General features: G+C 47.0%; 1 protein-coding gene across 1 annotated transcript in view; it reads right to left on the bottom strand.

Annotated features, from left to right (window-relative positions):
* LOC139930903 (tetratricopeptide repeat protein 28-like) overlaps positions 1 to 11,994 on the bottom strand; it is a 162,202-nt gene that overhangs the window by 14,778 nt on the left and 135,430 nt on the right. Inside the window, exons 8-12 of the mRNA XM_071924235.2 lie at positions 11,349 to 11,893; positions 9,406 to 9,929; positions 4,653 to 4,762; positions 1,474 to 1,603; positions 1,089 to 1,307 (exon numbers count right to left, since the gene is read on the bottom strand). Of these exons, the coding sequence (XP_071780336.1) occupies positions 1,089 to 1,307; positions 1,474 to 1,603; positions 4,653 to 4,762; positions 9,406 to 9,929; positions 11,349 to 11,893 (1,528 nt within the window). The remainder of the gene's footprint in view (positions 1 to 1,088; positions 1,308 to 1,473; positions 1,604 to 4,652; positions 4,763 to 9,405; positions 9,930 to 11,348; positions 11,894 to 11,994) is intronic.

Raw genomic sequence — 11,994 nt, forward strand, 5'->3', positions numbered from 1 at the left:
GACTGTAATTCACCCACAGCCTTTCCTATTCTCTTTGGTGAAACTGGCATTTCACGACTCATCTAAGTGAGTTGCATCTTAATCCTGGTGCCTGTGTCGGTGTGTCTCCGCAAGAGAGACAGAAATACAAAAATGCAGAAGTACAGAAAGATATTCAAAAGCAGCAATACCAAAAGAGAATAGCAAAGAAAGAAAGAAAAGAAAGAAAGAAAGAAAGAGAATGAAAGAAAGAGAACGAAACGGAAAAGAGAACGGAATGGAAAGAGAATGAAATGGAAAGAGACAGACAGAGAGATTAATGTTCTGTTTTTGTGTAACTGCCCAAGTGTTTTCCTGTTGGCATGTGTGAAGATGTTCCTAGTGTTGTTTGGCTGTGTCACTCTCAATTAGCATGGTTCATTGACAGATGCCTTGTGGGGTGAGAAGCAAGGCAGGAGGCAAGCCTAGCAGTGGAGTGGCAGGTGGCACTGCCACTTGGTGTTAAAGCTGGCCTTCTTACCCCTGCAGCTGAAAACAGGCAATGGCCTCTAGGCCTCCTATCCTCTTAGTTGAACTGAGCACAAAAAGCGTGTGTGTGAGTGTGTGTGTGTGTGGTCATGAGCTGTGTGTGAGCACAAACTTGCGCCTGTGTAGTTGTTGCTGCTTTAATGTACATATTAGCAAACTGCTAGTTTCTCTTACAATGGCCTGTGTGCCCAAAACTATATATCTGCTTAAATAATGTCCTGTTGTCAATACTCTGCTACATGCCCGTAAGTGTATCCGCCTTAATATTGTCCTGTTTTCAATGCTCTGCTATACTAATCATGGGTTTCATGTATAATGTTAACATATTGCTGATATGCTCAGTCATGTGTATGTGCATATGTGTTTGTTTGTGTTTTAATATTTGCTTTTAATTCTACTGTACGTAGCCACTGATATCAACCAGGGACTACAGATGAAAACTACCCTTTTTTGCTAACTCTAGCACATTTACAGAATTGTTTATAATGGTGCATTGTCCCTGTCAAATAAACTAATGAACAATACATAAATAAATAAAACAATTTACACTCTGAGCAGACAAGCAGAGCGTCAGTCCTCACCTGCTCCTGGAGCCAGCAGCCAGCTGTACAGGTAACCAGCGGCCATGGAGAAGTAGAGCACCAGGGCCCTCTGGCTGTTGACAGTGTCCAGGATGTGCTCCACTGTCACTGGGGTGTAAGGGTCTGAGTCCTGCTGACCCGTCTGCCTCTCCACCAGCAGGTCAGCAAAGGCTCGCGTCCGACCCCGCTCCGCCACTGCCAGAGCCTCATCATGGTGGCCTGTGGGGGTGAGAGGTCAATACTGATTAGCATGTTAATGTCAAAACCTGATCTTTAATACAAAGGGGCGGAACCGGGACCTAATATAAAGATAACCAAATAAAACAAACAGAAATAGGGGAGGAAGATAAGCTTGTGAGGAAATTAGAAGTGAGTGTGGGCATACCTAGGCTGACAAGGACCCTCTGGAGTGCCTGGTAGCAGGAGGTCTGCAGGTCGAACAGAGACAGTTTGTAGTCGGTGCTGTGCTGGGCCTCGTGGCGTATGGTCTCAAATAGCGCAGATGCCCGGTAGAGCTGAAGACAAACACAAGCAATGACAACAATCAGATATTTTCATACATCCTTGGCTTGCTCATTTACACACAAAAACTATAAAGTTGCATTTTTATTCAGTTCTGATCACTGTACGAGCCAAAGGTGGGCCTATGTACCTCAATGGGTGGGGCATTACACTAACACTGCCTCAGCTATAGGTTTGATTCCTACTGGGAACCACGCTAAAAACGTATGCATTCATGGCACTGCAAGGCACAGATCTGTGAAGAGAGAGAAAAACTAGATGGCCACTAGATGGTAGCATCTCGCCTCACTGGTCAATGCTGGAGCAGACCTGCAGCCTTCCCAATGCTGCTTCTCTCACAACAGAGGGAAGTAGCTTGACGCATCAACCCAACACAACCCAAGCAAGCCTCTCTTCACCTCTTATTTGCCTGGACACAGGAAAGGGCAATGAGGAGCTAGACCATTGCCTGGGCACCTTGGACAGACAATGTCCACGGAAATAACAAATGCATGCCTAATCTCAATAGGCCTGTCTGTGTCATTAAACCTTTCTTTTCAGTGCCAGACATTGGATTGAGAGGAGGAGGGACAAAGGAGAGGTGGAGGGGGCAGGCAGATCATGGGCGGAGGCAGAGTGTTGCACACTGGCCAAGCGGAGCTGGCCAGGAGTGCTGATTCATGGGAGTTGTTATTGATTTCCTATTTCTGCTCCTATGGCAGCCCTTTAAGATGACTGGGACTGCTAGAGAGCCAGTCTCCAGGAGGCCAGGAGGCCAGCAGAGAGGCTAAAGCACTCTGCTCACACTGCTGGACTGGGGTTTGCACAAGAGGAAGGGCTACAGCAGAGAAATGGTTGTTGGTATGGACAAAATGGATTCTATCAAGCGTGTAGGTTCGGTAAGAGTCTGTGTCTCTGTGTGTGTGTGTGTGTGCGTGTGTGTGTGCAGGTGCGTGTGTGTGTACGTATGTTGTGAGCATGTATGCATAGCTAGTTCGCTATATCCCAAGGTCATGCAGGAAAGTGTGTCAGAGGGAGTGGAGGGGGAGAGTGGAGATCAGCAGAGAATCTGGGAGCTCTGCTGCATTAGTGCTAGTAGACGGAGCTGCAAGTCCCAGGCTGATTTTGCTGATAGGGCTGTGGGCTGATTGCTGCAGTGCTAGTTTAATCTGTTGGGCTCGCAGACATCCCTTTAAGAGTGAAACTAATTTCTCACAGCGCCTTCCCTCTGGCCTGACCTCACCTGGCACAGATGAAAGGAAAACAATCCCAAAAGTGCTGAGTCCGCAATGACTCGCCTGGCTGTGTTACAGGTGAAATCCGCCACATTCCAAACTGCTGCCGCCAACATTCCGATAGGGATCTGATGTTGTAACATCACTGACACCATATGATGATTAACATGACTCATCTGACATGTTAGGAGGATGTCAGTGTCACATGGAATTGGTAAGGTGAGCTGTGCTTTATATACACGCACCTCAAATGACTATCGTACAATATCCCCCCTGGGAAACTCTCATCTTCTTTGACAGATGATATCAGCGGTAAAAAAAATGCTTAATCTAGCCCATTCATATCTAAGTAGACATGGATTTATTGATTTGTGTCTTCTTCGATATGAATGTAATAGATTCTAGATCCTCTCAAAGAGAGGCTGTGTTCTTCAAACAGCTGATTAGAGTCAAGACACGTCAATCTGTGTGTCATGGAGGACACCAGGATCACAGCGAGGGTGTTAAAACACAATTGGGTTTAAACGTGGAGAATGAGGAACATGAGGTCAGGTACTCTCATTCCACAAGTATGGATGCTTTATGAATGTCAAGTGCCCAAACACAGCATGGAAGCCTATACAAATCAGGCTTGAAGTGGGTCAGGGTATTTACCAAGGTCACCTGTAGCAGCAGACCAGCTCATGAATAATCATCTGATCTATACTCTAAGGACAACTGTGTCCTTTCCCACCAACAATCCACTCCGGGGGCTATAGGCTGACAAAATAGCCTAAACATTTCTGTGTCGCATATGGACAAAGCACCGGATCACACTGAGTTGTAACAAGCACACTGGATGTTAACATGTGGTACTGAGCTCTAAACGTCAAGCAAAAGGCAAACATGTACTGGAAAGTCTGTTGCCTTTGTTTGTTAGTTAGAAAGGTATTCCACTTTAATAGAACACACATTCCTCAATATGACTCATGAACACTCAACCTCTGCTCTCGTCACCACCTTGGTTCAGGCTTTTTTCCCCCTACTCTTGTTCCAGATAATTGCAAACAGACAAAATTACTTTGTGAAAAAGTATGACGCAGGACACAAAAATAAAGCTATCTGGGTCACACTGCTGTAGTTTGTGTTTGTTAGACGCAAAATGTTTTGGACTGGGTATTGAAAATGAAAGCGAGTGAATGACATCCCTACAGACGCACGGGACCGCCACCGTTGTTGGTTGACTGTTCACAGACGTGTATGTGGATAAACAAGCTAAAAATAATAAAAGGGAATTTGCTTCAAATCTTGGGCTGCGGTTGTGTGGCCCGACCTATAAAGTGAAGAGAGATGTTAAGGGGATGCTCCATGCTTGCCAGGTGGGCAGTGGGCTGGAGAGAAGTGAGTGCGTGTGTGATGTGGAGGCTGGGGGCCCCTGAGACCATGCACATGGATACAAAAAATCTCCAGTCATCTGTCGCCTGTCTGAGATGACAGCATTTACCAGCTCAACAGACTCCCCAGCATATTGCCGGCAGCACGCAGCCGTGTTCAAGCTGCATAGCCACCTCTCTCTTTCTCTCTTGTTCTCTCTCCTGTGTTCTTTCTTTCACCGACAGGGCATCACTTAAAACCTATCTTCCCAGACACACCCCGTCTCTTTTTACATCTACTTCCCTCTGTCGCACTGTAATCTTTGCCTACCAACAGATGTGTGTTTACTAGGGGTCAGTTTTGACTTTAAGAGGTGGATTTGTTGGATAGGGTCCAAATGAGGAGGGGATGAAGAGGGGAGGAGAGGGGAGAGGAGAGGAGAGGAGAGGAGAGGAGAGGAGAGGAGATACTTCACCTGATGTTGGGCCTCCTCCAGATTCCCACTGGCCCAGAGAGACAGCCCCAGACGATGGCGGATCTTCGCCTCGTCCTCACGCCGAGCCAGCTGCTCTGCAAGCCGCAGGCCTGTCAGGAGGGGAGGAAAGGGGAGCAGATGAGAGAGAGGAGGGAGGGAGAGAGAGAGAGAGAGAGAGAGAGACTAAAAATTATTCAGAGCAGGCAGACTCTTAGGTATCTTTCAGAGTAACAGATGTAAGCATAGCGTGGTACTGATGTTCTGACAGAGAACAGGTTTGGATATTTGGCCTCAGTTGTAAGATACCTCTCACACTGGGACTAAAACACACACACACTCTGCCATAGTGAGAGGCTGTTAGAGCACTAATCTGACTGCCTCGTAATCAATGCTGAGGATCGACTGGCTGAGCAAACACAAACACACAGTTAATGTTTGTATAAAAGAAGGTGGCTGACTAACCACACTATGTTATGAAGAAGTCTACAAATATTTGCAAGCAAACCGATAAACTAATACACAGTGTGCAAACTTGCAGAACAAAGCCTATCTTGTGATACTTTGCTTGAAATGTGTCGAGAGACTTTGAGAGTTGTTTTGGAAGCCAAGGGAGGTTTGCATGTGCATGTACGTGTGTGTGTATCTGGGTGTGTATGTTCAGTCGGCGTGCCTTTGTCAGATCACCTGGCGAGTGCGCAGTTTGTTTTTCACTTCCAATCCCTCAAGCAGTGAGGCGTATGTCACATCTTTGCATGTGTCCTCAGTCTGCCTCCCGAGTACTTGGTTCTGCCCAATTACTGAGATGAAAATGCCACTCCGCAGAGGGGGAATGATGAAAAAGGACAGCTACTGTGCCACATATCACCCACAAGGTGCTAAATGCACAGCAAGCAGTCTGCAGTTTGAAATAGGCTATTGCTCATACACAAACATTCTCGCTTACACCGGTTGTGTATTTGCTGGGGCACAGTCTATTCTCTCCGCTCGGTTGTGCGATGGAGGAAGGAGGAAGGAGCTAAACATGCTTTTGGTCAAAGAGAAGAGAAAATGGGCCAAGCCAACCATCGTCCTAGTCTGCTTTTCTCTGCATTCCAGGAAAACGGTCTGTGGCTGACCCAGATAAGCCAAGAACAGAGAGCGTGACCCGGAACGGTCTTTTCCGCAAGGCCCAGCACACCACGCACCCATACGACTTCACGGCTGCTCCATGAGTATGCTCTCAGAGAGCCGGCAGCCTTTGAAGCCTGCAACAGTTTTCCCCTCTCTCCTTATCTCTCAACACACCCACCCTCTCTCCCTCCCTCCGTCTCCCTCTGCCCTCTTCCCCCCCATGCATCTGCTGCGTTCCTCTCTCCCCTTCTCCCTTTACCTCCCGTATTCGCTCCCTCATCTCTCCGCCTGTGTCTCTGCCCCCCCCCCTCTACTCTCTCTACCTGTTTCATCTTGACTGCTGTGGCAGCGCTTGCGGGGACTCGGCACTGCTTAGGCCTCATTAGGCGTTGGAGCTGGAGAGAGGAAACAGATCTAAATTATCCTTTTCATTCCCTGACAGCCTCAACCTTCACTCATCCCAACCCCGGCTCTGAGCCTTTCATCCACACATACACACCCTGTCTTTCTCTATACCGCTCTATGATAGCTCTTTATGATCAAGCTTGAATGTCATCCCACTCTATGTTTTCTTTATTCTCCAGTTGACACTGAAATAATCCACGTGAATTATGACTCATGCCGCTCTCTTCTCTCTCTCTCTCTCTTTCTCCATCCCTCCCTCTATCTCTCATTCTCTCTGTTCTCCCGCTCTGTATCATTCAGTGTCTGTCACTGTCACTGTGCATGCCTTTGGTGTGCCCCGCAGGCACAGTCACGTAGCGGTGGCTGACATGAGGATGTGGCCGTGGCTGGCTGCACCCTGAAGAGCAACTAGAGAACACTTTAAAGGCTGGTTGACAGCTGGGTGAGAGATTCTCCGCAGCCCCCGAGGCCCACGCACCTCCGCCTTCAGACACAAGCTTGGCGCGCACGCACCGCATGTACACGCCTTAGAGGGGACGAATTCTCATGTACTGTATACCCGCATGTGCATTACGTCGCAAAACCAAATACGCTGGCTTGTACACACACGCGACGCATAAAACAATACCCTTTTGATTATGACCGCATATACGGCGTATCACAAACATGACTATGAGAAGGAGGCCAAACACACTGTCTCATGAATATATATGAAAAAAATAAATAAAAGACATTCACAAGTCCCATTGCTGTGTCTCACCCCTCCCCACTGTGATGTTCACACCCACACCCACACCTACAAACACTCACTGACACGCACATACACACCCACAAATGTGTGATAGTCATTATTATTATTACAATACAATACACACAATATTATTATTATTATATATTCCATAAAATTCCTTTTAATTTTACTGCTTTATATGAAAAATTATCGAGGTACATTAAGAGCTACTTCTACCGTACGCCTCCCTTCCCTGCCTTCCCACTATTCACCAGACCGGTCATGTCAAAATACAGGAAAATGTTATGATACTGAAAAAACACCCGCACCAATATTAAATTCATCTAACATAAATAAACTTGTAAAATGAGTAGATAAATTGAATGCATCTTGCCTAGAATTCTGTACACAATGCACGCTGGTATACTGACAGCATTGGCATGTTCCATTAAGTTGAGGACTGAATTTGGTATTTGTGAAAGCTTGCTTACTAATTTATGAGTTAATGGAAAGCTATGCTAATTCTTCCCTAGTGCGCTTGTTAATCACTAAAAATAAATGTTTGAGGGGAAATTTTGAGATTTTGTCTGTCATGAGCCGAAGAACAAAAATTTAAATGAACACCACAGAGAGCAGCCAGCTCTCTATAAAAGTCCAGTGCAAAGCTTTGACCATTAGACTTGTGTAGTTATGTCTACTGTATGTCAGACATGTGCTGCTGCTCATCACCATTGGCCAGTTGGTAAAGGTTCAAATCTCCGCTCAGTGAACCAAAGGCTCACTACACCAACACAACAACCACTATCACTACCTCAACAACAACCAGCAACCCATGATTTATAGCATAAAAATAGTAACACTGCAAAATGTGAGAAGCCTCCATGTGATGATTTTACAAAGGACCACACATTTCACACTGACATGCATATCATCCAACTGCATTTAGTGCCAAGCAGTCTAAGAGCCTGTGTATTCAGTATTTGGTTTTCATTCATAATAAACAAAGCACCATGGAAGAACCATAATAGCAGCACCGTGGAAAAGTGCATCTCAGTGTTAAATGTCAGTATTGTTTAAGAAGAAGACATCACTTAAGTTGCCCTTTAATGTAAAATCACAGAAGGATAAGTTGCGTGAGCACTTGCAGTGACAGAAATGATATGCCTGTCTATCAGCAATTAATTGGCATCTCCTTGTGTTTTCAGCTGTAGCCTTGCCATTCTGTATTACTGTATAACACAGAACTAACATCAGTCACACACACACACAAACAAACACATATACACATGCACATGCACACGCACACACACGCACACACTCATTTTGAGGTCACATGTTGTCACTATCCGCACTAGTTTGGAGCTGCATTCCTATCCCTCCTTCCAATTAATCTTTTTCGGGAAACAAAAACAAAAACCAAGCAGTGCAGCGTGAAGAATAAAAAAAAAAAATAAATAAAAAAAAACAGCAGCAGGAGGAGAAAAAATAGAAAAACTGGAGGGGAAAAAAACCTTGCCAACTTTTCGGTCTGGGTAGGTTGGCCAGAAATAATTGGCTGTCAAGGATAGTGAAGGCACTGTTCTTTTTCAAAGCCAGACCGAGGAACAATACAAGGACAGTGCAGGGGACAACAGGAGGACAGGGTGGAGATAGAGTGGCCTGTCGCCTTTGTTTCCATTAAAGCTCAACAAGCAGGCCTGGAGAGGGTGTGTGGGTCACTGCAGGCCCGGCTAGCTCTAATAAAGCAGATGGAAGAGAGATAGAGGAGACGTATTCCTGTTCCCTTGCATTGACTCCCAGCAGGGTGAAATAGCTAACGGTGTCCCCATACATGAACTGCAATTTTCTTGTATGCAAACAGGCTTCGGGGCGTAGCACGGTGGGTGTGCCCGTGCATAAGGCCTGTCAATGGCATGGTGGGGTGGCCAGTCAGCTCACAGCCCTGCGTGCTGCCGCTTATCACGTCCTCGGTGACAAACACTTCCTGCACTGACACTGACATAATGAATTTTCGAGAGGCTGAGCTGGAGGTTTTTATTTCACCATAATCTGTAGGGGACAATGAAGCGTGAGAGGCAGGAGTCTGTCAGCCGCAGTGTGTGAAAAGATCCTTTGGCAGCTCACTGCAAAGTACCATCTGAGAAGAGTGGATATAGAGGTGTGAAGAACAGCGAGCGGTAAACAGGCAAAATGCCTTGGCATGCATCCTGATAGGTTTGCACAGACATACACACACAAATGCCGGTATGCCTATACAGCACGCGAGACAACACATACACATAATACACACACAAAATCCCTGTGTGCACAGTGCACATATAACACATAAGCGCAAAAGCTCAAACACACACACACACACGCACGCACACGCACACAACCTAATAAAAATGTGGCAAAGGCTTAGCAACAAATGCGCTCTGAATTTCATATTCATGAATTCACAAACTCTAAGCCTATCAGCTCAGGCAACAAAGTCAATCCCCCTCTCCCTTTTCCCGTCTCACTCACCTTCCTGCAGGTACATGACAGCCTGTGAGTAGTTTTGCAGCGCGTGGTGTGTCCTCCCCAGGCTGCCATAGGCCAGTGTCTTGGCAGCCAGGTCATTAGTCTGAGCCGCCACGCTCAGGTGCTGTTCCTGGAACACCACCGCCCGCTCGTAGTTTCCTAGCGACTCGTAGGTGAGGCCCAAGTTGCCGTAGGCGCGGCCCTGGCGCGCGGGGCTGCCCGTTTCCTCTGCAATCTCCAGGTCACTTTGGTGGCAACGCAGGGCCGTCTCGTACTCACCCATAGACTGGTATACAACACCCAGACCACAGCTGGCATCGCCCTCCAGTGGCCTGTCCTGGGTGTCACGGGCAATGGCCAGTTGACGCTCCAGACAGGAGATGGCCTGCTCGTAATTTCCCAGCTGGCTGTGCAGCGCACCCAATTCACCATAGGCCTGAGCCTTGCCCCCACACTCTCCTAGCTCATGGGCCACCACCAGCCGCTTCTCAAAACACACCAGCGACTGCTGTAGGTTCCCCATGGCCCTGCAGGTAAAGACAGAAAACAATCAAGGTCAGAGTGACGCAAACTGGGACTGAGATGTGTGAAGTAATAACCCACCAAGACCAACCTGTCACTGGCATTTGCTACTCAAATTGTACAAATATAATGGAATGGCACTGAGACATCTTCATGCCCACAACACTCACAATACTCCCGTTTATCTCTCTGCTTATCTCTTATCAAGGTAATACTATAATCTGTATTTATACAGATGCATATCTAATCTGCACACATGGCAGCAGGGCACTATTAGAGCACAATGAGGAGTGCATATTGCAGGAACACTTTCATTTGCAAAGCACCACACAATTTCAGTGTGAATGAAACAGATTTAGATGCCTGACAAACAGAACTGCTGATAGCTGCTGATATGGTCTCACTGTGTATATGTGTGTGTGTGTGTGTGTGTGTGTGTGTGTGCGAATGTGTCTGTGTGCAAATGTGTCTGTGTGTGCAGGCTGGAGAATGAGAAAGGGATGAGCTACAATATGATAAAATTTGGGTGGGTTTGAAGCATAATGCTATTTACCATCCTCTATCCCTAGATGGGTCAGCCGTCAAAGGAGCCCTGCCTCCATCCCCTTATGTACGCTATGACTGAGAGCGGCATTCATCCCATCTCAACACTTTATCCGCCCGCACAGCCTTCAAACAGTCTATACTGGCAGGCACAGCAACAATTGCCGGATGTGGGTTCAAATGGAGCATTAAAAAGAATAAAAGCCTTCAGCTTAATTAATGTTGTGTGATAATGTATGTGGTTGACTAAGAGCTGTAGGAAGACGAGAAGTGTTTGGGTTTGATGTCTATTATTCCCTTCTGAACTCATGCATGGCTAATACCGTCTTGTGTGTGATAGCTATGGTGGCATGCTGATGACGCACAATAAGGAGAAAATCATCTCCGAAATGAGGATTCCAGCACAGCCTCCGTGTTTTATTTTGCAGCATATTCTCACAGGATGTTATCAGCTTTTAGATGTGCACAGGGGAAAGAAAAGGGAGAAAAGAGACAAAATGTAAAAGGTCGTTTCGAATTAACTGTGCTTCCCCCAGTTTCAGATGTCTGTGTGCCAAAGCCTCTTTGCATACAGATCAGGCCAGGGCCACTAGGCTGCTGCTGAGACAGCTAGTGCCAGGCTCACATCCAAGCCCTGCTCACCGGCAAGGTGTCTCTAAACTACGGTGGTCCTCGATAGTGTGTGCAAGGAGGAAAAAAGATTATGCAAAGTAGGATTACTGTGATTATTAGTAATACCCAGTCAATACAATTATCTGTCACTGCAACAACTAGGGGAAATTGATATTGGTGGGTTATTCAAAAGCTGAAAAGTAGTTTGCTAGTAATGGTAAGTGTGGGTACATTAGAAATATGATGCCTTTCATTTAAAACATGCTGACCTGTGTCCATTGCCTAAGCCCCTGTAGGCCTTCTCCTGGTCCTGCATGCGGTTGAGGCTCTGGGCCACTGAGAGGTACTGGTCGTAGTACTTGATGGCTTCCTCAAAGTCCCCCAGAGCCTCATAACAATCTCCTAGATTCCCGTAGGCCCGGCCCCTGTCCAGCACCGCCTCGTTGCCACTCAGCTGCTGCAAGGTGGCCAGCTGCTGCTCCAGGTAGCCAATAGCCTCCTCCATCACGCCCACATTCATTTTAGTGATGCCCATATTGCCATACACCTGAGCCTCCACGGCCGGGTCCTTCAGCCTCCGGCCTAGCTCCAACTGCTCTTCGTAGCTCTTGAAGGCCATGGCGTACTTCCCCAAGGCCATGTAGACGGCTGCCAGGTGACCATGGGCCTTGCACTCTCCTGGCACGTCGCCCAGCTCTTGGTACACCTCCAGCTCCTGGGTGTGGTAGCCAAGAGCCTTGTCATATTTCTGCACCAGTCTGTAGGTGGCCCCCAGGGCGGCATAGGCACAGGCCTCCATCCTACGTTCCTTCACCTGAAACCAGATTGGATTTCATTACAGCATGAGTGACATGAGTGAGTTACATTACAGTGCATTACATTAACACAGTTCTTTGCAAATTAAATAATGAACTG

Source organism: Centroberyx gerrardi, chromosome 8, assembly GCF_048128805.1.
Source record: "Centroberyx gerrardi isolate f3 chromosome 8, fCenGer3.hap1.cur.20231027, whole genome shotgun sequence".
NCBI lineage: Eukaryota > Metazoa > Chordata > Actinopteri > Beryciformes > Berycidae > Centroberyx > Centroberyx gerrardi.